This window comes from Pogona vitticeps, chromosome 2, assembly GCF_051106095.1.
Source record: "Pogona vitticeps strain Pit_001003342236 chromosome 2, PviZW2.1, whole genome shotgun sequence".
Classification (NCBI taxonomy): domain Eukaryota; kingdom Metazoa; phylum Chordata; class Lepidosauria; order Squamata; family Agamidae; genus Pogona; species Pogona vitticeps.
Window position 1 is genome coordinate 257,243,173 of NC_135784.1, and position 25,743 is coordinate 257,268,915.

Sequence of the window (25,743 nt, forward strand, 5' to 3'; positions counted from 1 at the left end):
TGAATGTAGAGATGTTTTTTAATTTGTTGGGTTCTTCCCTTCACCTGTTTCAGAAAGTAATTAATACCTTAAATCGTAGCTCATAAATGACTGGGCAACTCTTGTCATCTAAGACAGTAGTTCAAATACAGTATGTGAGTCCTCGACCACTAGTGGTCCACAAAGATATTGCAGGTGAGCTGTGGAAGCTTTTCATCGTTTGCAGGAGAAAGTGGAATGTATGAACCAATTCCAGAATGGAACCATGGAAAATGTCAAACAGATATGGAAATGTTCTGTTTGTTTCTAGATAGATGTCAAGTATAAAGTATAAAAGGTTACCTGTACCATGAAAATTGTTGCTGACGATAACAGGTACCAAGCATGGCTGTGGTCTTCTGCTGACCATATCTTGTATCGTTAAGATTTCTTGCATGTGTTCTCACCTCACTGGAGGTAAGGAAGAGAAAGGGGTAGAATGCCTTGACCACTGACATTGCAGAAGAGTTCTTCTTGGCATGCCCAGAGCACTGTTAGCCATAGAGCAGAGATCTTGTACAGAGTGTGACAGTAATTTTGAAAGCGAACACTTTATTTTGACCACTAGTTGTTCAGGAGAAGTGAGTGTTAATTTTTTTTTTCAATTGGGAGTTAGAAGTATTTTCCCACCTACTTCAGTTTCCCTTTTTTGTCCTTTCTGATTCCCTCCATTCATTGCTTTTCTTAAAACAATCTTTGGTTGCTGTATTTCTGGGATAGCTTGCTGGCAAACAATGGGTTTTAATAGGTAGGTGTTGGGGATATATTTGATGTCTGCCTTGTTTTTGTTTTTTATGAAGTTTGCCTTTGAGACCTGTTTTGGTTGGGGGGGGGCTTTCAGTGGCCTGTCAGGCCAATATTAATTTGTCCTCTGCCCCCCCACTACCTTTCATTCATGGTGTTAACTTCAGGATTCTCTCTCTCTCTCTCTCTCTCTCTCTCTCTCTCTCTCTCTCTCTCTCTCTCTCTGTGTGTGTGTGTGTGTGTGTACATTATGGGTTGTTGAGAGAAGAGGAGGAGGACTTCAGTGGGTGTTAGTGCTTAAAATTATTTCTTTACATTTTGGTCTGCAAAAACATTTGGTGACTGTGATAATCTACAGAAAGTAGATGGTTAAGATCTGTCAGTCTAGGAGAATCACATTCAAAAAATTCTTATTTTGAAAGAAATAACCATGTTAGTGTGTACAAGAATGATGATGAAAGTGTGTCACCAAATTCATATCCAGCTCTAATTGTTGCTTCCTGTCCCACATACAGATTTCTCAGGAGATATATAAGATGGTCAGGCACTCCCATTTCTTTAAGGACTTGCCATAGTTTGCTGTGGTCCACACAGTCAAAGGCTTTTACATAGTCAATGAAGCAGAAGTATATGTTCTTCTGGAACTCTCTGGCTTTCTCCATAATCCAGCGCATGTTAGCAATTTGGTCTCTAGTTCCTCTGCCCCTTCGAAATCCAGCTTATACTTCCCTGAGTTCTCAGTCCACATACTGCTGAAGCCTACCTTGTAGGATTTTGAGCATAACCGTGCTAGCTTGTGAAATGAGTGCAGTTGTACGGTAGTTGGAGCATTCTTTGGCACTGCCCTTCTTTGGGATTGGGATGTAGAGTGAAATTTTCCAATCATCTGGCCACTGCTGGGTTTTCCAAACTTGCTGGCATATTGAGTGTAGCACCTTAACAGTGTTATCTTTTAATATTTTAAATAGTTTGAATGGAATTCCATCACCTCCACTGGCCTTGTTGTTAGCCATGCATTCTAATACCCACTTGACTTTGTTCTCCAGGATGTCTGGCTCAAGGTCAGCAACCACACTTCTCTTCTCTGCTATTTGTAAGGCCTCGTTGGACAGCCACTTTGCTTTCTTGCATTTCCTTTTCTTTGGGATGGTTTTTGTTATGAGCCTCCATCTATAGTTCTTCATGCACTCTGTCCACCAAATCTAGTTCCTTAAATCTGTTCTTCACTTCCACTGTGTATTCATAAGGGATTGTGTTTAGATTATACCTGACTAACCCAGTGGTTTTTTTGTACTTTCTTCAGTTTAAGCTTGAATTTTGTTATAAGATGCTGATGATCAGAGCCACAATAAAGCTCCAGGTCTTGTTTTTGCTGACTGTATAGAGCTTCTCCATCTTTGGTTGCAGAGAATATAATCAATCTGGTTTCGGTATTGCCCATCTGGTGATGTCCATATGTAGAATCGCGTCTTGTATTGTTGGAAAAGATTGTTTGTGATGACCAGTTTGTTCTCTTGACAAAACTCTATTTGCATTTGCCCTGCTTCATCTTGAACTCCAAGGCCAAACTTACCTGTTGTTCCTTTTATCTCTCGACTCCCTATTTTAGCATTCCAATCCACTATAATGAGAAGAACATCCTTCTTTCGTGTCAGTTCTAGAAGATGTTGTATGTCTTCATAGCATTGGTCAATTTCAGCCTCTTCAGCATTAGTGGTTGGTGCATAAACCTGAATTACTGTGATGTTGAAAGGTCCGCTTTGGATTTGTATTGAAATCATTCTATCATTTTTGAGATTGTATCCCAGTACATCTTTTCCCACTTTTTTGTTGACTATCAGGGCTACTCCATTTCTTCTACAGGATTCTTGCCCACAATAGTAGGTATGATAATCATCTGAATAGAATTTGCCCATTCCCATCCATTTTAGTTGACTGATGCCCAGGATGTCAATGTTTATTCTTGCCATCTCCTGTTTGACCACATCCAGCTTCCCAAGGTTCACCGATCTTATATTCCAGATTCCTATGCAGTATTTTTTATTGCACCATCGGACTTTCCTTCCACTTCCATGCACGTCCTTTCGGCTTTGGCCCAACCACTTCATTAGCTCTGGAGCTACTTGTCCTTGTCCTCCAGTCTTCCTCAGTAGCATATTGGACTCCGTCTGATCTGAGGGGCTCATATTCCAGCGTCATCACTTTTAGCCTTTTGTTTCTGTCTCTGGAGTTTTATTGGCAAAAATACTGGAGTGGCTTGCCAGTTCCTTCTCCAGGTGGATCGCATTTAGTCAGCGCTATGACCTGTCTATCTTGGGTGCCCCTGCACGGCATAGCCCATAGGTTCTCTGAATTACTTAAGCCCCTTAGCCACAACAAGGCAGCAATCTGTGAAGGAGGTTTAAGACTTCCTCAAATCTGGCAACTCCGAAAAAGTTCTCCACAATACTGTGGGAGCCCACGGACCTAAGGAGAGTGGAGTCAGAAATGTTTTGTTTCTGAAAAATCACTGTGGCTGGTAATATTATCATCCTTAACACAGCATAGTTCAATGGACAGAATTTCAGCCATTATTTTGAATTTTCTTTTTGCCTGGTTGCTATCTATCTTTAACCTTTTGGTATTTCCATTACATTTTACTGTTGATCCACCTGTTAGTTAAGGAGGTTTAGTCTGGAAAAGAACATTAATTATGGCCAACTTTCATTGAAGGATCTTCTGTTAATCACAGCTAAGTATCATGTCATTGTTTTAATGAGACATAGCCCACTAACTCACAAATGAAATTTGTACAGTGTTAAGGGTCATAGCCTGGGTACGTGCATGAGCTTGTAAGGTATGTACACAAAGACACAGAGATAAGTGTAGATACATATGTAAGTGCTGGATAATGTGTGCTATTTAAGTAATGAACTGCAGAACAGCCTGTGCTCACACCCATGTACACTTAAGTGTACATGTAATGGACAAGGAGTCTGGATACATGCAAGAAACTACCTGGCATTTTTCTTTGTGTTTAATTGCTGTTTGTTTGTTTGTTTGTTTGTTTGTTTGTTTGTTTGTTTGTTTGTTTGTTTGTTTGTTTGTTTATATCCCGCCTATCTGGTCATTGCGACCACTCTAGGCGGCTTACAACACATAACATTGAGTGAGTGCTAGTAAGGTAGTTTTGTTCTGCAAAGGTAAAGAAATTGTGTGAATGAGAGATTGTGTACGTGAATGTGTACTTTTGGGTGAGTGTAGGTGAAAGTCCATATGAAAGTATGATGCATGCATTTATTGAAGGTATATTTACATGCATATGCTCATGACACAGATACTCTGCACATTCATTTGTGCACCTTCTCTTTTGTTTTTATGATTGTATATAATTTGTATGATGAAAATTATTAAATGGATGTTCATGCTTGCATTTGGGTAGGAGAATGAATGCAAAAACAAATCTGTATGAGATTGAGCAAATCTGCATGTGTATTTGTGTTGCCTACATTTCAGGTCACAATAGTTTAGATCTGAGAAGATTGTTAACTAAGTGATATTATTAAGAATCTGCTTGCCAAGATCCTGCTCATACAGTGACCGTATTGCAAGCAGTTTGACTTTTACAGATGGTGCATCATAAGAGTATCCAGGACCTCCCAGCACAAGCCTCTGTGAGTCATTTGCAAATGGTACTCTGTTTGCATAGGGTCAGCCCTTGCACAAGCATTTTACTGTGCCAGTGAAGCTTTCTGTTCTGCCAGTGTTAAACAGGATTCTAGCCACTATGTTTTATTTTATCCTGTAATGTATTTTTTTCACTTATTCCAAGCCTGTCTTGTGCTTCCCACCCTGATTAAGATTATTATCATTTCCATTGTCCATGTAGGCAACACATCTGGTGAAATAAGTGCAAAATGCTTTGGTTTAATATCTAGATAAAAACAGATATGATTAGACTTTGCACTTGTGTAAGCATCCTTCATCTCTTGGATTTATATTTATATATTGAAATCAATCCCCAGTGCTCAGAAGATTTGTTTGCTATTACACCTGACCCACCACTCTGTATTTCATGAAATATCTTGGAAGAAAATTTGGCTTCCTAAATCACTGAATAAAAACACATCACACTGCAGCATTTGTGGCATCTTAATTCTGATTATCCTCCCTTTCAATGCAGAAATGTTCCTTATCTCAAAAACCTACTATATATAAATCAGTCTAATTTGGATTGCAATTACTCACTCTGTTGCTACAAATAGCTTTTATCCACACTACAACAGAAACACCATAGCTGAGTATTAAATTTATTTCGGGCTGCAATGCAAATTGATTTTGGATGGCTGCCCAAAAGATCACTAATGGTCTGCTTGTACTGAAATAATGGGATATCATTCATTTATTCAAGGCTTATAGCTCTAAATTTAAGACCAAATGGTGTAGATATACTAGATCAAATATTGCTTTAATGCAACACACTAGACCTACCCAGGCATTATCTCTGTGAAAGTAATCAACACACAAGGGGGGGAAGCATCTCTTGCCCCTATCTCTGGTTCCATAATTCTTTACATGCAGACAGCAACAGGGTAAACTGGAGAGGCTCCACATGCAGTTTTCAGGTCTGAATTTCCAAACTTCATGGAGAATCTGCATAGATGGAGAAGGTTATCCTGTTGGCCTATACGCTCGTAGACTGTGTCTGAACTTTTAACCAAGGAAATGGGGCCAGGTTACTTTCCCTCCTCTCAGATGTGTTATTTTCACACAAAGGATACTTCAGTAGGGCTACTCCTGTGAGTGTATTCCAAATGAGAAACAACAGCAGCAATTTACCAAGCCTCAGAATATGCTTCTGGCAGCATACATCTGTTTGTGATAAAGTGTCATGAATAATAGGAAAGCCACCAAGTGTAAGTTAGAAGAACCTAGGTTTAAATTCTGACTTAGTGGCTGCAATCCTGTTCAAGTGAGCATAACATGAAGTTACATCTATAGAAGTGTACCAGGCCTTAAGTCCAGGCAGCTGGCATTGCACAATTGATTTCACAGTTCACAATACAGTTGCTCAGTCTATGTTGTACATCTGATTATGTGGTTTACATCAGTGGTTCTTAACCTTTTTGAAAGAAACGCCCCCTTGAGCCATTGAGGAAGTTATCATCACCCCCTCGCCATGGTGATGATATCTTATTTGTTTGTTTGTTTGTTTGTTTGTTTGTTTGTTTGTTTGTTTGTTTGTTTGTTTATTTATTTATTTATTTATTTATTTATTTATTTATTTATTTATTTATTTATGGTAAGGTAAAGGTAAAGGTTCCCCTTGACAATTTTTGTCCAGTCGTGTCCGACTCTAGGGGGGCGGCGCTCATCCCGCTCTTCAAGCCATAGAGCCAGCGCCTGTCCGAAGACAGTTTCCATTGTCACGTGGCCAGCATGACTAAGGAACACCGTTTTACCTTCCCACCAAGGTGGTACCTATTTATCTACTCGCATTTGCATGCTTTCGAACTGCTAGGCTGGTGAGGAGCTGGGACAAGGCGACGGGAGCTCATTCCGTCGCGTGGATTCGAATTTACAACTGCTGGTCTTCTGACCCTGCAGCACAGGCTTCTGCGGTTTAGCCCACAGCGCCACCACGTCCCAACTATTTATGAATGACACTTAAATCCAATGACCGCTGAGAACAAAATTCAATTCCAAGAAAATGAAAAGCTCCCAAAAAGTAACATTTAATGATTTAGTTGTAAGCGAATTTTAAGACGAAAAAGAAGGGCATAAAAACAAACCGCAATGCAGGAACTAAAAATTTCAAGACAAAAACTCTGAAACTAAATTAAGATTGGAGGAAAATATATATTCATGCACATTGTAAAAAGGCTGCAGCCATCTTCACAGGTTTGGCTTGCTCCAGCGCCCCCCTACCACCCCCCTTCTGCTCCAGCGCCCCCACGCCGCCCCTTTTTGTTCTACTGCCCCCCTGAAAAATGAAATTGCCCCCTGGGGGGCATTATCGCCCACGTTAAGAACCACTGGTTTACATCATGATTGTGCAGTCACCTTTCGTGGCTTACATTGAAACTGTTCTGCAACATGACTGCAGGAGTGCTTTTCGAATATCTATTCCTCCTTGCTGCAATTTTTTTCTACCACTTCCACAGTTTCGCGTTAAGTACCTGCACAACATGATTTCAGCTAGTAATAAAGTTTCTCTTTTCCTCAACCACAACTCATAGTGTAGTCAGGCTCAAGATTTTGGTAGGAATCAGTTGCAATATTCAATTGCTGCTATTAACTTGCTAGAAGTAGAATAGGATAAACGTGTGGTGAACCCTTTAAGAAAACACTTTCTTCATTTTCTTCTAGTATTTACAGTATGTTACTCCAAGATGTATTGTGGTTTAGGTATCTGGCTGTAGAGCCAGAGATTGGGAGTCCTATGTATTGTTATTGATTCAAAATGTGTTTGTTTGTTTCTTTGAACTGCTTTTTAGTGTACTCGCTTGTTCTTCCTGCTACCTGTTTTTGTCTTCCCTTTGTTTTACATACAAGATATTTATTGTATTTCTCCATATGACTGGCAGGGGGCATTCTTTGATAGCATTAGGTAAGTCTCTTCCTGTAGTATCTCACTGCTTTCTGTCCTTGTAAAGAACCAAATGCATAGTTTGTATCTGAAGCTAGTTATGGCAAATACCATTGCTAAGTGTATGCTAAGTAATGATTGTTGAATTAGACACCTAGTTTAAAAAAATTAAGGCAGTAGGAGTAATGCTATTTTTTATCCTTACCAATATTCTTCATTTCAACTATTTTTTTAAAAAAAATTATTTTTCTTCTGTTACCCTGCTTATTAAAAATAATTTGTATCTTTATCTCTTTCTCCCTAATGTGATTAGAGCGGCATATCCTAAATGCATAAAAAATAGTGAAATAGGTAATAGCAAAACTTGCAGCGTCCTAGCTATCTAGGGGGCTCAGATGTTTGCTTTTAAAAAAGAAGGAACTAATGTTTATCTGGTAGCTATAAAACACTGTCCCTGAAGCTTTGTAAAAGTCAGGGCAGAGCATTAATGTTTTGATGATTATTACCAATATTTGCTGCTTGTACACATAGCAAAAACACTGCATTTCCCCCATTCCCTGCCCCCACAAGGATGTAAATACTCTTCTGCTCATTAGTCTTCTGTTGCACATGTTTTGGTTTGCTATTTCCTACAGAATGGCATGTGTCTTATTTCTGGGATTATGCTTAATAGACTGCTTCATCACTGGGGGGACATATTGCTTGACATCTGATTTGAATTGATTATTCTTAAATTTCCTGTGAATGCACAATTTGATTCTTTTGCTCTGTCTTTAGGTGAGGGTGGGGGAGAACAGCTCAGAGATCAGGCTTTTGTAAAAGAACAATTGGTAAGCAGACTGTGAGTGCTTGGGTCATTATTTAATTTTGTCAAGGCATTGCATTCTCTGTCATACTAAAATATGCAGGAACATTTCCATAAAAATTTAATCTTAAACTTGAAATGCATTTGGAAACTTGGCTTGCAAGTTACTTGTGCCTCTGTGTCCAATGGGCTGTAATGGTTTTAATTTTCAAAAGAATGTTTACTGGAATATATCCTTGCTATCTGAAATGTAGTAGCTGGTTACAAGGTGGTCTATTAAAGGTTCATAAATACCACTGTAGAATACCCATGGATTTTAATTCTCCCAAAATGGAGCAAAAGTTCATAGGTATGGCCACTGCAGAAATGTGTTTGTCCATTACAGAATTGTAACAGATAGTATAGTCAAGCCAAGGAATTCTCCCCAAAGTTCTGTTTTTTCGTGTTATGTCTTATAGTTTTTTTTTAATATAAAAAGCCTATATTTAAAGGTGTTTTCATGCTTTTTATGTTGTTGTGTTCAAATATGTATATCATCCTCATAACAGTCCTGTTATGTGAATGTGCACAGTGACTTGTATCTCTTTTGAAGTAAATATTTAAATGAAGATCGAATTTAGCTGTGGGTTGGTGTGGATTGAACTAAATGACTTTTGGGATCCCTTCCAATCCTACAGTTGTCTGAATCTATTACACTTCTCCCTTGAATTGCACAGGTGTGAGCAATACAATTTTGGTTATACACAGATCCTTTAAATAAATAAATAAATAAATATTCAGAAAATGCGGTGTCTCTGCCCACCCAGAACCAGGGGCACGAGTGCAACACCAAAGGCATTAAAGTGGTCTACTTGCTCCCAAACACAACATCTCTAATTCAGCCTCTAGATCAGGTCATAAGGACCTTTAAGGCTCATTACACATGATACTGAATGGAAAAGATTGTCAATGCTATGGATGAGAACACTGATAGAGCGAATTTTTCTTTCTCTCTCCTTCTCTCTCTCTTTATGAATCAGCTGTTTATGCTATATAGTTATATTTTTTTGGGAGTATAAGAGTTGTACACAGATTTTGAACTACACAGGGGTCCGGCTCCCCTAATCCTAACATTGTTGAAGGGAGAAGTATATTCCTCTTACAGGACCGGATTCTGAGCAGTCCTTTTCTTTCTTTCTAACAGTCATGCTGTGAATTGGAAACTCTGCCTTTCAGAACATGCAAATATGGTCTTGAATATGTAGGTTCCACAGAAAAGCAAATCTCAATTGGAAACACATCTCCTCACTGACTGGTCCACCTTAATGTGGTCACCAAATGTGTGGGCAAGACATGTGTTAAGTGCTATAGATTCTGTTTGCCTTCTGTTTTCCTTTACTCAGAGAACTTTGAGCAATTCAGTATTCTTGTCTTGTCAGGGAAGAATATGTGACTTACCAACATTTGAAGGCATAATCTAGTTTGTGTTTTTCTATGTACCTGCAACAGAACAAGGGTATGTTGTGCTCCATCCTCTGTTGGATTCTATGGGAACAGCTGCCATTTGGATCCTCTTTTCACAGAACTCTCTTCTCTCAGTGGGCACTTTACATCATTTTATTATTAGTGCTAAGACATCATTTTATTAAGTATTAGATTGGATTCAGTTATTACCCAGAAGTTGGAAACATGGCTTTTGTGGACCCCAACTCTGAATTCTGAATTTCCTTGCCACCATGGCCTGTGGCTATGCTGGATGGAGAATTCTAGGTGTTTTCATGCAAAAAAGTTTTGAACTTTAGAATTAAACTCTGGTACAATTCCCTCTCCTTTCCCCCTTCCCAGATTTGTGTCCCTAATATTGTGCATCCAGGGTCTCTGTAGGACAGTTTTACTCCTCATGAGCCTCTCCAGCTTTACATGAGAGGCTCTTCTCTTGATCCTACCACTCCCACGCGTCTGTTTGGTGAGGACACAAGAGTGGACTTTTCAGTGGCTGCTCCCAGGCGGTGGCATCCGTGTCACTGGGAAACCAGATTGTTTCCTCTCTCTTGTCCTTCCAATGCATAGCAAAGACCTTATTTTTTATATAGGTTTTTAATTGACTAGGCAGGTAGGAGTTGATTCAAATCAGATCAAAAGCCTTTACAGTGGTGCCTCGCTGGACAGTTACTCCACATGACAGGTTTTTTTTGCTAGACATTGACTTTTTGCGATCGCTATAGCGATTCGCAAAACAGTGATTCCTATGGGGGAATTTCGCTGTACAATGTTTAGTCCCTGCTTCACAAACCAATTTTCGCTAGACAACGATTTTGACAGCTCCCTCCGTGCTCGCAAAACGGGTGTTTTTGGGTTCTAAGCTTCGCAAGACAGCTATTTAAACAGCTGATTGGCTGTTCGCAAAGCGGCTTTCCTATGGCTGATATTCGCTAGACAATGACAATTCTTCCCCATTGGAATGCAATAACAGGTTTCAATGCATTCCAATGGGAAAATGCTTTTTGCTAGACGATGATTTCACTAGACAGTTATTTCAGTGGAACGGATTATCATCATCTAGCGAGGCACCACTGTATTAGCATATTGTGACGGTTCCTGTTTTATCTCCCCAGTGTTCAACTGAGACTCTGGAGACATTTCTGTTGTAAAATCATAACCAGTCTTTATTGGAACACTTAACAATAAATCTTGCTGCACAACCTTAGCTTCAGTCTTCTCTCTCGTTGTCAATGGGTCCGGCGAGGGCATCCAAACGTCTTTAACAAAGGGGTTACTAATCAACTCATCCCCCTCAAAAATGGATTACTGTCCTCAAAATCATGAGACTCTACCTCTGGGTTTAGAAGCGGGGTGGTCTCATTGTCTCGTACCTCCGTCCCATAGATGTCCTTCTCTCCTCGTAGAGGGGTCCAGGGACCATTAAGTAGAGCCTCCTCTGGGCTTCCTCCAAATGCCATGCCCAATGTTCTTTTTCTTCTCTAGTCACCACTTCTTTCTCCTCCCTGAGCCCTATGCCCCACTCTCAGGCCTCAGACTCTCCCCAATAGGAAAGATGTTGCGGAAGACCCCTTCTTCTCCAGTAATCGGCTTCCTCCCGAGGAACCCGCACCTTTTCCCATTTACCCGTCCATGGGTCCTCTAGCCATATCATCTCCCAACCCCCTGGTATCAGGTCAACCTGCCCTTTTATATATCTCATTTCCGCCTCTACGGCGAACCTCCCCCTTTCGTCTCTTCCCGCCAATTCACCACTCGTTTGTGTGGCCACTGTCATTTAAAAAATGTTCCCGCTCCAACTCCCAGGTGTCAACTCCCCGCTGTTTAGTCTTGATGGGCGGTGTAGGCAGGTTTGTCTGTGCCTCCTCTCTTTTGAGGGAGGATGACGCTCCGGCAAGAGCCTTTACACTCTCGCCTTGCATCTCACACATATACAAAACAGTCTCGTACACAGATAACAAACAATTAACGAAATCTACACATTCATTAAATCTCAGTCTATGGCTCCTGGCTATCTGGTTCAAAAAGGCCACCACATTCTCCATTATAGTAGACTCTCCTGTTTACAGAATGTACTTCAATGTGTCACAATCCAAATGGCTGCTCCTCTTTAACAAAAATGGGTCTAGATATTTCCTGCACAGGTCTGTATAGAATGGACGATACAAAGTTATGTGAGACTTCACTCCTCCCAGCTCTCAGGAGCAACATCTCTTTCTATATCAGATCCCACTGAATTTTCCATGCAGCGTTGCTGATGGAATTATATTGCATCTAGCAAAGGTAAAAGCCCTGTGTTCCTGGGGGCATTTTATCAGGTAAAGATACTATGCTGGTTGGCCAGCTTTAATGGCAATCGGCAGAGTCAACAGTGAATGCCTTATTCTCAGCACTCTACAGTTCCTGTATTTGTACTGTATGTCCAATAGCCTACTATTTTATCACTCGGTATGCTTTCAGTTGGGCCATTGAACCCAAGGTGTCTACCGCAATGCCCATTGATCTAATTTTCTTTACCAAATTAGATGGTCCTATGGGGCATCCTCTAAAACAGTGGTCCCCAACCTTGGGCCTCCAGATGTTCTTGGCCTTCAACTCCCAGAAATCCTGGCCAGCAGAAGTGGTGGTGAAGGCTTCTGGGAGCTGTAGTCCAAAAACATCTGGAGGCCCAAGGTTGGGGACCACTGCTCTAAAAGTCAATAAAGCAGATTATCCTGGTCCAAGTTATAGTAGACTCTTAGCCAAAATTGTATTCATCTCAACCACACCCTTGCCTCTCAAGAGTTGGCCTGGTTTTAACCCAGAGTGGTATAAGGAACAGATATTGGCAACCCTAAATTTTTTTGTAAAAATGGATCCATTCCATTGAGTAGTTCATTCATCTAAATGAGGACACCATGTAAGACTTGGGTATAATTTTGGCATTAAACACTTCAAGAGCTGCTGGCACATTAGAATTGCCTCTATTAAAATGGAAATGTTGCCACCCTAGCAGAATTCAATACCTCATTACAATGCCAAAGCCGGGTGTGTTTGTAATAAAATTATATATCTAAATATTTTAATTGTTTGACCTGTTCCATGTTATTTCCCTTAAAATTCCATCTGAACAATTTCCATGTTTTGGCAAAAAAAACACAGTTTTATTCAATAAATCCCAGTACTTCAATAAGTCTGCTTAAGTGTGATTTTGTATGAAAAGCAACAAGATTTTGGCCAATATATCTTACTGTGTTTTTACTGTGTTTACTAAGCTGTTTTTACTGATCGTGAGCTGTGTTGGGTCCCCTGTGGAGAGAAAATTAGCATATAAACTGGTCGAACAAACAGTGGTCTGTGTATATGTGCACATAACGCATGGAGGAGGAGTTCATATTACTTTTCGTATTGACAGTTCATTTTGCAGTGCTGAGGAGGCTGAACCAACCCCGCCCCCTCCTTCACAAATAAGTTGACTTGCCTTGAGACATCTAACAGCTGCCTTTTGGGAAACAAGGAGGCTTAGAGATCTTCCTAAGAGATCATTGTCTCTTTCTTGGACTTGAACCAAAAAATGAAAACAGTACAAGTTCTCCTTTACCAATGTGAAGTCCTCCTTCGGCCCCATATGAGAGATTATTTTTTTCTATGCCACTGGAGAATTGAACAAATATAGTAGCAAAACTTTAAATACTTTCTTACCTTTCTCTGTTTACTACATGCTGCCTGCATTCTCCAGATCTTATCTTCTGTCTGTTGGGTTTTCTTGTCTTCTTAGCTTGCTGTTCGTATATTGGCATCATATGCGCTTTCATTAAACCAGAGCTGTTCTTTTCCTGTTGGTCAAATACAACATTATGTTGCCTATTACCAAAACTTTTCCCTTCATATTTATCACCTTTCTGTCTACTCAGTGATATATTTTCTTGGCATCCTGCAATTTCCATTTGTTTCAGCTGCCTTTTGGTTTCTCTTACATGGTACTGGATAGTTTAAAAGTGCCATGCACTTGCCTAGGGTTTACTCATTTTTTTTTCTATGAATGAATTTGCTTTTCCTGTAAATACTTTTAGTGAAAGCTGTATTTGTCTTTCTCATATAAATATGTACTAAAATTCTTTTAGCATATTGCCACTTTCTCCAAATATAACCCTTTAATTGACCTGGCTTTCTTTTTATTTACATATATTGTTGATTACATTATCTAGTTTCTTATTTTCCTGGGCTTGGTTTTATTTGTGTTAATTCTTAATCCAAGCTTTGTTGTTTTCTCAGCCTAATCTTATTTTAATGCCATTTACATTATCTCAAAATGTGCTGAGCAAACCAATCTTTTGTCAGCCGTATCAAAATGGTGATGTTTTTCTGTTCCATTATTTCTGATCTACAGTGGGAGTGTTGGTTACTGTCATGAGCACAAATGGAGTAACCTTATTTAGTGTTGGTCAGCATTGAAAGTTGCTTTAAGATGAGCTTTTGTGAAGAGAGAAAGAGAGTATTCTAAAGTAAGAGCTCTCATGATAACATGTAAAATTTATTGATTATGGAATGTAGTAGGGTAATGAGGCAGGCTGGATAGTTCAGTTTGTACTTGTCTGTGGAGCCAGAGATTGGAAGTTCAATTTCTCACTGTGCCTCTGAAGAGAAGAGCTAGTTCATGTGGCCTTGGACAAGTTGCACAGTCCCAGAGCATTCCCAGAAGGTGTGAATGTTAAGCCATTTCTAAGTACTTTGTAACTAGAAAACTTTGTAATCAACTTGATGGCATGTAATTAGTACTGTAGTGACTATGGGTGTTTAATAGTGAGATGTGAAGCTGATATCTCTAACTAATATCCAGTGGTTACTTTGTAACCAAGGCCTACTGTGGCATCTCTGAATATCATTCATTCAGTCATCGGTGTACGTATTGCATGAGGGAATCATATTCTGACTTCCATTGGACCAGTTAATAGATATTCTGTTTATTGTCATTGGATTATAAATACAGATTAAAGGTTTTGTATCTAATGGTATGTGAAAAGGTCATTGGACAGAGGATTGTTCTATCTCAAAGGATTCTGGCTGAAGCATATAGAACACTGTAGACAGAGGAGCACCAGGGAAGAGAGAAACAGAATAAAGGCAAGGGGATGGAGAAAATAAGTACCTGGAATCACTGAAAGCAGAAGCTGAGAAGGAATGAAAGATTCCAGAAATTGTTATCCATGAAGGCACCTGTTCAGCATTATAGTGGAATGCATTTGGTCTCCGAAAGCAGAATGTTTTTAAAGATGGTTGCAGTGGTGTAGTGGGTCAAGGGTGTACAGGGTTGAAGCTCCAGGACTTTCTGATAAATAGGGATTATGACAGTTTCTATATCTTGGTTCAATCATCAATCAAAATGGAAAATGCATCTGAAAAATCAGAAGAAGATTGAGAGCTAAGATTGAGAAACTAGAATAAATATTTAAAGGTAAATAAGTGTCTCTCAAGAGCAAGGCCAAGCTCATCCATACTGTGTTGTTCCTCATACTATGTACAAATATGAACGCTCAACAGTGAAAAAGGCTGAAAGAAGAAAAATTGATTTGTTTGAAATGTGGTATTAGAGGACAGTGTTGTGAATGCCATGGACCACCAGAAAGAGAAGTAGGTGGGTCCTATAGCTAAAATGAGACTACTGGACATTGGATGGACATTGGATGTTCCATTAAGAAAATAAGACTCACTGAAAAAGACAGTAATGCTAGTAAAAGTATAAATTAGTTGAAAAAGAGGAAGATTCACACACACACACACGCACACAGAGAGGGGGGGAAGGGCCTGCTGGACACTAATGCTTCATATAGTTTCATCCCGAGTTTCTGAACAAGGGAGAAGATACCTTTGGCGTAGATTCTTGAGAATAGATTCCATGGTTTAAATTTGGGACTGGATTATGCAGAATCTTTCACAGGGTTTCATATGTGTCTGGGGGTTTATCCCATGTAGATAATCCATCCAGAAAGGTGGCAAGAATGATGAGGTCTGATTCTCCCTCTTTTGTTTGTCCCAGGACAAACTTTGAGTTACTTGCTACACAGTGCCCAAATAAGAGCATGAGACAACCCAAATTCAAATGTTCCCCCACTGAACATGCTTAGGATTGTGTATGTTAAGGCATGTGTCTGTCTCACCAAAAGAAAATCAAGAAAAACATGCTTTCATATATGTTTGTTGCTTTTAACTGACTATTTGCTGATCACATACATATTATTGAACTGATCATGGAATGAAGAGGCCAAGTAGAAACTGCACTGGAATGTGGAACTTTGGTTACATCTGAAAGCTGTTTCAGGGTATGCTCTTCAAAGCATCTGCAGCTCCATTTCATCAGGTTTGAATTAGCAAGTAAAGCTTCTGTTAAACAAAAATTGACCATACACATGGGTTCAGTAAATAGACTTGAGATAACAAGCTGTGCATTTCTCTTGCAAATCAGTTTTGTATTGAAATGTCTAACCAAGACAATGGGCATCTAACATGCATTTTTGTTTAATAGATGTTTGTGGAAGGAGAGAAAGAATGGATTTTTTTAGCCCTTCATTCAAAGTTAGCATTTGCATTAGAAGTTCAACTTTGTGTTCCTGGGCATCAGGTATAGTAGATAGTATTTATGCCATCCATGTTTTTCACATTTCTCAGTTCCTTTGCTCAGTTGTTGGTTTGTTAAAACCATAAATTAAGAATGGGGATGACTTCATGGAATCCATCTGTGTGGTTTTACAGACGCCATTTTCTTGTCTTTTCAGCTTACTAGATCATGACAGAAATACAGCTGAATAAGAAAGAAAATATCAAACTCCCAATGAAAGCTCACTACTTTAGCAGATGGTTGCCGGTTTTACATCAGCAGTAGATGGCTGTATCAAAGTACCTTTCTAAACCTTTGATAATATATTTGTGTGCTATGCTTGAAAGGTCAACCTGTCATTCTCTGCCTTTGTGGTTGATCAGAGTTCAGAATGGCAGGTTTCAAAAGCTAATTTGTTTCAACAGCCTTTTAAAAATATAAGTTAACAGATGCTTTTTAACTCTGGCTTTTTATATGTTATCGAGATTTTACCATTATAGGAAAGTAGTGCAGTTTTCATTCAAAAAAAAAAACACCTAGTATCCATACATGGATTGATGTTGTACTGTATTGTCTTTTAAAAAATGTACAAGGTATCAGGCTGAGAGTGATTGTAGTGGTGAGTTTGTCCACACTTTCAATTCTAGGCTATAAACTTCAGCTTGTATGTGTGTTATATTTCTGATCTGCATCTGGGCATTTTCATATTTCCTCAAAAGATTTAGAATACCCATGTAAGGAGGAGTAATCACAGTCCTATATATAGCAGAGTGGGTTCCCAAAATGCTTTATGTAAACATGTATTTGTTTCCAAGATACATACCAGAAATTGGTCTGATTACTTTCAAGCAACTTCTCTATTGCCAGGGAAAGCCTACAAATGACTAAATTACTATACTGTCTTTATTTTGCTTGGTTTGTGACAAGTAGTGTTTTATATTCTGCAGTTCATTTGGACAGTGGTGCGCAGTGTGGTGCAGTGGGTAAAATAATGGACTAGGACTCAGAAGATATAAGTTTGATTGTTCACCTGTGCCATGGAAATTCACAGTGTGTGTGTGAACCTGGTAAAACCTCACTTATATTGAAAGCTCTATTAGGATCACTAGGTCTTGGTTCTCAGTTGATGACTGAGAACTTAAGTTATAGTGACCATAGAAAATTGACATTGTGCACAAAATGTAATGATTTGTCCCAGATTTCATTTTAAAAATTCTAAACTTACAACTATGAAGATAGATGTGAAAGTATGTGGGCCATATTGTATGAAACCCAAGGTTGGGAGTTTGATTCCTCATTGTGCCTCCTTGACAGGAGCTGGATTCCATGATCCATATGGTCCCTTCCAGTTCTGCAATTTCAAGATGATGATGATGAATCATAAAAAAAAAACTGGGGCCTGCCCTGCTGTTAGCCAGATTGAAGTCTGTTGTCTCTGGCAGGAGATTTTGGGTGTCAAGGAAAACAAATGTTTAGTTAACCAGCTTTTTGTTTGCTTATTTGTTTGTTTTATTGCTGGGAAGGGGAAAAAGCACTTGCGTGGGAATAATTTGGCTGGCTTTAGATGTTATATGTTGTAAAGTCAGAACTGATTTACTGCTACCCTAATAGGACTTTCAAGAAAAGGGAGATATTTAATTGCTGGATAGCTCAGTGATTTAGGTATCTGGCTTTGGGGCCAGAGGTTGGGAGCTTGATTCCCCACTGTGGGTCCTTGACAGGAGCTGGAACCAGTGATCCATAGAATCCCTTCTAGCTCTGAGAGCATGGTTTACTAGACATTTTGGAATTGCTTTAGGGGAGATGTTTTTATGCTGTTGTTGTTCCCCTCAGAATTGATTATTGCTTTGCATTCAATATTTTGTATCTGTGTATTTATATATTTTGATGGTTTTTTTGTGGCTGGTCTTTTGACCGTAATAAAGTTTTATCTATCTTCTAGCTCTGAAGTTCTGACATAATGATGATTATGGTGATTAAGTGGTTTTACTAGTTGCTCCATGTGTTTCCATGGCAGATCTCTTCTGAACCTTAGTCCACTATTCTATCCACTACACCTCAGTAGAGAACGTACTACACCATACTGAATTAGATACTACGCCACACTATCCACTAGACCACAGCGGATGATTGTACTTTGATCAGGCTGTATAGAAATACCATTTGCTGCACAACCATAGAATTTTAAGAAGCCAACATTGGTTTGACAACAAGCATGGCAAACTGCTTCTTGGCCCTTCCCATGAATTGCAGAAACAAAACAAATTACTGGGAAATAAGAAATGTGGACTTCCTTCACAAACCTTAGATTGATTACCTGTTACAGTGGTGCCTCGCTTAGCGATGTTAATTCATTCAGAAAAAATTGCTGCTAAGCGATTTCATCGCTAAGCGAAATGCGGTTTCCCATTGAAATGCATTGAAAACTGGATAATCTGTTTCAGTAGGAACGAATTGCCGTCCTTAAGTGAAAATCACCATAGGAAACATCGCTAAGCGAAATGCAGTTCCCCAATTGAAATGTATTGAAACCTATCCAATGAGTCTCAGTGGGGGGAAAAATACAACAACAAATTAAAAAAGAGTCAGAACAAAGTCAAATTTGGTTAACAAAGGGTTTATTAAGTGCACTTTATGATTTCAAACATTTTAAACAATAAACTTTAACTTTAGAAATAACAGAAAAACATTTAAAAAACAGCAAACGTGAGGCTGTTTAAACCATCGTTAAGCAAAACAGGGGACGCAAAATCAAATCGCTATGCGAAGCATGGTCCCTACCATCACTAAGCGAAAATCGCCCATAGGGACCATCGCTAAACGAAGCGCAAAAACACTCTGAAAAAATTGTCGCTAAGCGCCCATTAAGCGAGGCACCACTGTAATTCATATTGCAGAATGTAGCTATTTTGGCACCACAGAGTAAATATAGATGCACTTTTCTGGCCCAACCCATCTCTAACTTCACTTATGTACAAATAGAACAACTTGAAATTTACGAGTGTATGGAAAGTTTTAACAGAACTTTATCACTTGTTTATATCTCCCTCCATATCTGTGAGATTTCTAAAGAGTCCAGTTTAGTACATATGACAATATGGAGAAAGCAGTGAGGAGTTATGCACACATTGCATTAATTGGGTAGAGTGACTTTCTATGAGCAATTAATCAACTTTTCTGCCATTGAAATTATGAACTGTGCTATACAGATTCTGGTCATATAGTTTCTCTGCACTGCATATCAGCAAAGATTGACAAAGAACCAATCTGAATCTACATCTCACTTCACTGAAATTCCTTATGTAGAGGCATTCTGAATAGAGTTGAGTTAGAGTACATTGTTTGAAAAGGGACTGGAAAAAGACTTGGATAAATATGCCTAATTATTTGTTTATGCAGAGTTTTTACTTTAAGGAACACAGTCCATCATTTTATTGTATTTGTAAAACTGAGGCCAAATTGAATTAAATTACTATCTGTCCTGGAGCTGTGTGTTCAGATGCTCCTGCCTGAACCCCTGTTTGGGTCAACAGATGTCATAGAATGGGGCCACACTTCTGATTTCAGAGATAAGGCTTAGGCCATGCCCTTTAATTGTATGAGGTTCTCACCAAAAGGTCAGTTGGAGTTCCGATTATCACTTCAGTCAGGGACCAGCTCTTGCTTCCCTGATCATCTGACTGGAGGGAGGATGAGTTGGAAGCAAAGTATGCTCTGCCAGACTTCACAATCTATCTTAGTTTCAAGACCATGAATAAAATATTCTTTTCTTTCATATGAAATACGACCCGAGTGAGAAAGAACATAGGAACACTTTTCTTGGCTGCTAGTATATTCTGGGGTTCTTTGTGAATTTCTCTCTCTCTCTCTCTCTCTCTCTCTCTCTCTCTGTGTGTGTGTGTGGGGGGGTGTATGTGCATATGAGCAAGAGGGGGGTCAAAATTCTAGCAATAATTGTGATTACTGAAAATTCAGGCTGGTATCTGCATGCTGTAGCTGTATTGAAAGAGGCCCCCTTACTTCAGGGTAATGCTTACCAAATTTAATGGGATTTGTTTGTGAGCATCATGCCGTCAGGGACATTACAGTCTTCTTGTTATTTGTGTTCTGGAATGAAAATTGCAATATTCATTGTGTCAAGCTGAGGTTCTTGAAATCTTTGCACATGATTTCCTTTTTTCCCTCCCGTTTGATTGTCCTTTAAAACTCTTTTAAGTTGCCATATTTTATGTCAAGAAGGATTAAATTAGAACACATTGGTGCACATCACAGAAAGAAATGGAATTATTCAAAATTTTTCCTCTGTGACTTCCAGACACAAGAAAAGAGCTTTCAACTGCAACAAAGTGCTTCTGATTCAATTGCAACAAAGTGCTTCTGATTGTTCATTATATTGATTATTCTAATTCTGGCCGTGTTTTGGTCTTAACTAAGACCTTAGCCAGCAGCCCAACTGTAGTTAATACAGAATAGATGTTGAGAAAATATCCTTTGAAAGGAGTGGTTCTTTTTTCTTATTTTATATTTGCGGAAAAAGACTTCACTCTGATTGCTTCTTTTCAAAGTACAACAGCATATTGCCATTTCCACAGCAGGGAGACAGATTATGATTACAGCCACAGTGCTGTGTATTGGTAAGATACTCTTTTCATCCTTGTGGGAAGCAATCAAACCAAGCAATTCCAATTCCAGGAGAGGCAATTGCTGCTCTGTGTATAGTTTGTTACATAATAGCCTGCTTGATATGCCCAAATGAAATCTTCTTTTAAGTTAAAATGCCAGCCATTCCCCATCCCCTGAGGTATTTGATATATGTTTACATAAAGCTGTAGATGAGATCAGGAAGAGGAGGATGAATGGCATTGAACTTAGTTGGTCTTTGGTATTGCAAACAAGATATAGTACTGCTTTATTTCTGAGTGTGGGAGAGAAAAAATATGTGTGTGTTCATGTAAAAATAAGGAGATTGACAAATTGTTTTGCTAGCTCTTGTAATTGTAGGTTATATGCCAGTCACTTTTCTGTGTCTTGATGACCTATCAGTTCATACACCAAAAAATGAAGAAGGAAGGGGCAAGAGTAGGGTTGAGACATGATTGTGAAATCAGAATTTTTCTTCCCCCATCTGGCTATATTTTCTGCAAGGAAATCTGTTGGAAGTACAGTAGCATGGCAGTGATAGCGTTACTGAAGCCATCAGCATTTTATCTGCTTTCTTCCTCTTGTTTCATTTCTTCTACTTTTCCCGCTGTCATGCACTCATATTCACACACACGGCAATTATTCTTTCTGAAAAACCCAGAATTTTCCCATTGGAATCTAAAAGCCTAAGTGATACATAAGATATGGAAGGAATCATCAATGAAGAGGCATCATAGGCCATGCCTGAGTTATTTTGCTGTGTCCATGTAACGACTTAATCATTTAAGTGAATGAGCTATTTGGGGCATAGCTTGATTATATAGATCTGCCTTATAGAATCACCAAAACTCCAGTACCAATAAAGTACTTTTCATGGACAGAATTTACAATGTAAGATGTGTTCGTGTTTGTGCTTATAACTATTGAGAGATCGTGTAGCTTGTCAGGATGTTACCAGTTCAAATGTCAAGTCAGGCATCAACTCTGCTGGTGCCTTTTCACAATCCACCATGCCTCTAATCCCCACCTCTTACTGTTGTACTAACTATATGGAGTTGTGATGGTATTACTGGAGCAGTGTATACCAAATAAGTGCTTATGAAAGCCTGTATAAACAACAGATTACATGAACATTGTTATTATTAATGGAGTAGGGAAATAATACTCCAAAAGAGTGCAAAGGAATGGAGAAGAAAATATTTAGTGCAGAAAGTAGCCCTTGTTTTCTTGTGTATGCTTCAAAATTTTGGATTTTGAGAATGTAATGTTTTTAAAGGGAGAAGAGCTGTTTTACTTTCCAAGTAAAAGGAACGAGAAATTAGGAGCTGCCCCATGGAATTTCTGGAGAACAGAAAGGAAGTCTGTATGATTAAAAACATGATATGACATACAATCTGGTTGAAAGTTAACAGATTTACATAGAAAATATGGTAAATCATTTAACACTCTTTTGAAGAAGCTGGCCAGGTAAAACACACACAAAAAACTTTTTATGAAATGCCATTATGAAATAAGTTCTAACGCATCAGATACATTAGGATACTGTCTGTAAGGTTTATTTACAATGGGATTGTGATTAAACTTGCTTGTACTTGAAAAAAAAATAAACTATTTGTAAATAGTCAAATATCTGTCATGGGGAGGGTTGGAGTCATCACCATCTGATGCTAAAGACCTCCCCACGCGCACAAGTCTGTGTACAGAGAAACGCATTCCTTTGGATCCTTTGGATCTTTTTTCCCTTGGATCTTTTTATCTAGAAGGGGCTTGCCATGACATCCATTATCCAGATGGAAGCTAGATTATGTCCTAATGCCAAAATTTCCCTGCAATTTATCCATTGTTTTTACCCCCATAAGGACAATTATCAGCTATTTTATGCACATGAGAGAAAGCTATGGATTTTCTGCATTGGCAGATGCTTGCACTAGATGATTATAGCGGTTCTTTCCAACTGCAGTGGAACCTCGACTTACAGAGTTTAATCTGTATTGGAACGGTGTTCGTACATCGAAATGGTCATAAGTCGAAGCAAATTTCCCCATAGGAATGCATTGAAAACCATTTAATCCATTCTGACTGTATTTTGTTCTTATCTAGAGACGCTGTTCGCAAGTAGAGGCATTAGTTCCCATAGGGAACTGGTTAATCCATAGGGGGAGATTTCTTCTTTTTTCTTCTTTTGACCTAAGATGAGCTTAGGTCAAAAAAAGGGCAGGAAAGGAGGGAAGTGGGGAGGGAACACCTTTTAAATAGAACACGTTTTTTCCCATTCATAAGTTGAAGCTCCATTCGCAAGTCGAAGCAGAATTTTGTGAACGGAGCGATTCATAAGTTGAAATGTTCATAGGTAGGGATGTTTGTAAGTCGAGGTTCCACTGTAATTCTAGAAAAAGAATATTTGAAACAGCCTCAATGTGGAGAGCTAAACTGTACTGATGCATCTGCTTCTCCATGGTTAGGATAGTGAAGTTTGTTTTGCTTCTCAAATGTGAAGGGGCCAAACTGCAGCAGTGAGTGCTAAATGTAACAATGCTAAGGGATCTATTTCTATGGAAATTCGATGTAGCTGCATATAAATGACTGAATTCAGAGTTAATTAGCATCCATTTAATGCTTTTTACTCTGTAAATACTAATAAAATAAGAATCTGTGTTCAAAAGCACAAATATATATACTTCTACCTAAGAACTTCAGCAGCTAAGATAAAAATTCCCAGAGTTCCCTGGTCCGTTATGCTGTGTGGTCCAAAACACATGCATCTGAACACCTCTAATTTTGAATCCAGTCTTATATACATAATGTTACACTATACAGTGTGTGTGTGTGTATGTACACACACACACACACACACACACACACACACACACACACACACACACACACACACACACACACACACACACACACACACACACACACTGTATAGGGCAATTGACATTTTGTGACTTACAGCATTTTCTTACATCAATTGTCCTGAAAATTTCTATTGAAAAATAGTATAGGAAAAAATAGTGTGATCAGATTGGAGAGGGAAAATCGGCATACTATAACTTTGTTGCATTTTTACTTTATTACAGAATTTCAACTCTTCAACTTGTAAGACTTTTATCAGAAACTGGATTTCTAATTTTTTTTGTGGAAACATGTTTCTAATTTGCACTTGCTATGAAAACATCTCTAGTTGCAAAGCTGCTGCATCTTTTTAAACTGTTTGCTCTTACCTCTTGTGGCACATACAGACATCTGCTTATCATACACATTTCAGGAATGTGTCCCTACAGGGGAAAAGGCAGCATATACGTAATATAAATACATAAATCTGATCAAGGAAGATGAAGAAAAACGTTATATGAAATGAATGAACTAAGTGAAACAGGTATCTGAACAGTAAAATAGAACAACAATCCTCTCATTTAAAAATCATTGTCAGGTCTTTAAAACAGTGGAGTTATTTTATGGAAATTGGGGTGTATGTGTTTATATTCTTTGTGTTCAGAATTTGGAATTCTCAGTTCACTGTTTTCCAGACTTACCTTTCATAAAGATACCTGGCTTTTTGTGAAGATAAAGCATTAAATCACTTGGAAAAATCTAGTAATACCTGCCTTGAATGTTTGTCAAATTTTAATCTGGCAGCTCTCTTGTGAGTCACGAAGAGAAGGTCACTTTGTTGGAAGTTAGAAATTGTCATTGAAAACACCTAGTGTGCCTTTTTTTGTGTTGCTTATTTTGCTTTGTACTTTGGAATATAGCACACAGAACTCTGGAAAGATGCCTGCAATTCCAAAGTGAGCTTTCTGTAGCATGTGTTCAGCTTCCTTTCTCCTCCCATCCTCCTCTCTGTCCCTCCTGCTTTAGGTACCGCCCCTTCCATGCACCCTGTAGCCAGCAGCAAGACAGCTGTGTTTGATCATAAACCACTTACAACTCCAGGCTCCCTGGAAGGGGAAACTTTAGCGTGAACAGCACGATAGGTCTGCATCCTGTTCTGCCCTCCACCTCCTTGTAGGATCGAGCCAGAGTTTTGAGCTTTGTGAAAGCTTGTGAGGCTCCCAAAATATTTCTAAATGCATTGAACTCTTTTGAGATTTTTTTGTGTGTGTGTGATCAGCAGATATTGGAGGGAGAATGAAGGCATAAAACTGAAGCCCAGCTCTTCCAGGCAGTTCTAGTAGCCAGAAGGATCATTACAGCTTGTCTCTGCTCTGTCTGGCTGTGCGGTGTTTTAATTAGTATCGTACAGCAATGGATTGTTTGTGAATCGGCAAACCAATTTTTTGTGTGTGTCTCTTTATGAGACCCTATGCATTGTTAATTTCTAGGCTGTCTAAATGTTAAGTGAAAATGGCTGTCTAGAGCAAAATGTACAAGACAGGAAAAGCTCAGAAAAGGAGGAGGTGTTGAATCTTGTGAAGCAAAGCTTGAAAATCTTAAAATCCATAGAAAACAATCAAGCCCTGGAAAGTCTAATGATGAATTCTGGAGTTGCCATGAAATATGGAAATGACTCTGCAGAACTGAACGAGGTAAGCAGCTTTAATGTTCTTGTTTTTCATGCTTCTTGGATTCGGTTTTTAGGATACAGTGTCTCCTCTTGGGGGTATTCACTCTGTGAAACAATGCAGTTAAAGATGAATGGATGTGTATACCTTGCTCTAACTTGCAGCGCTACCCAGGAAATGACCTGATATTGAGTTGTAAGGATTAAGTGGTAAAAGGGAAATGGTTGCAACGGTACAGAGATTCCGCCCCCCCCCCCGCCTCTCGGCATCCTGCTGCAAGGAATCCCCCCACCTCCCAAGCACAGTGTTTTCCTCACAGCATTCCTCTCTGCAGTAGGTGAAGCGAGCAGAGAGATCCCAGTTGGAATGAAGCATATGGTAGCTAATTTAAAATAGGGAATAGAAAACA

General features: G+C 39.0%; 1 protein-coding gene across 3 annotated transcripts in view; it reads left to right on the top strand.

The window, feature by feature from the left end:
• The window catches only part of MCC (MCC regulator of Wnt signaling pathway), a 320,126-nt gene that overhangs the window by 64,058 nt on the left and 230,325 nt on the right, over positions 1–25,743 (top strand). Inside the window, exon 1 of one of the 3 annotated variants that reach the window (XM_020780020.3) lies at positions 97–25,358. The exons of the other annotated variants lie outside the window; for them this stretch is intronic. Within the exon in view, the coding sequence (XP_020635679.3) occupies positions 25,164–25,358 (195 nt within the window). The 5' untranslated portion in view covers positions 97–25,163. Of the gene's footprint in view, positions 1–96; positions 25,359–25,743 lie in introns of those variants that run through there. 3 annotated transcript variants of the gene reach the window in all.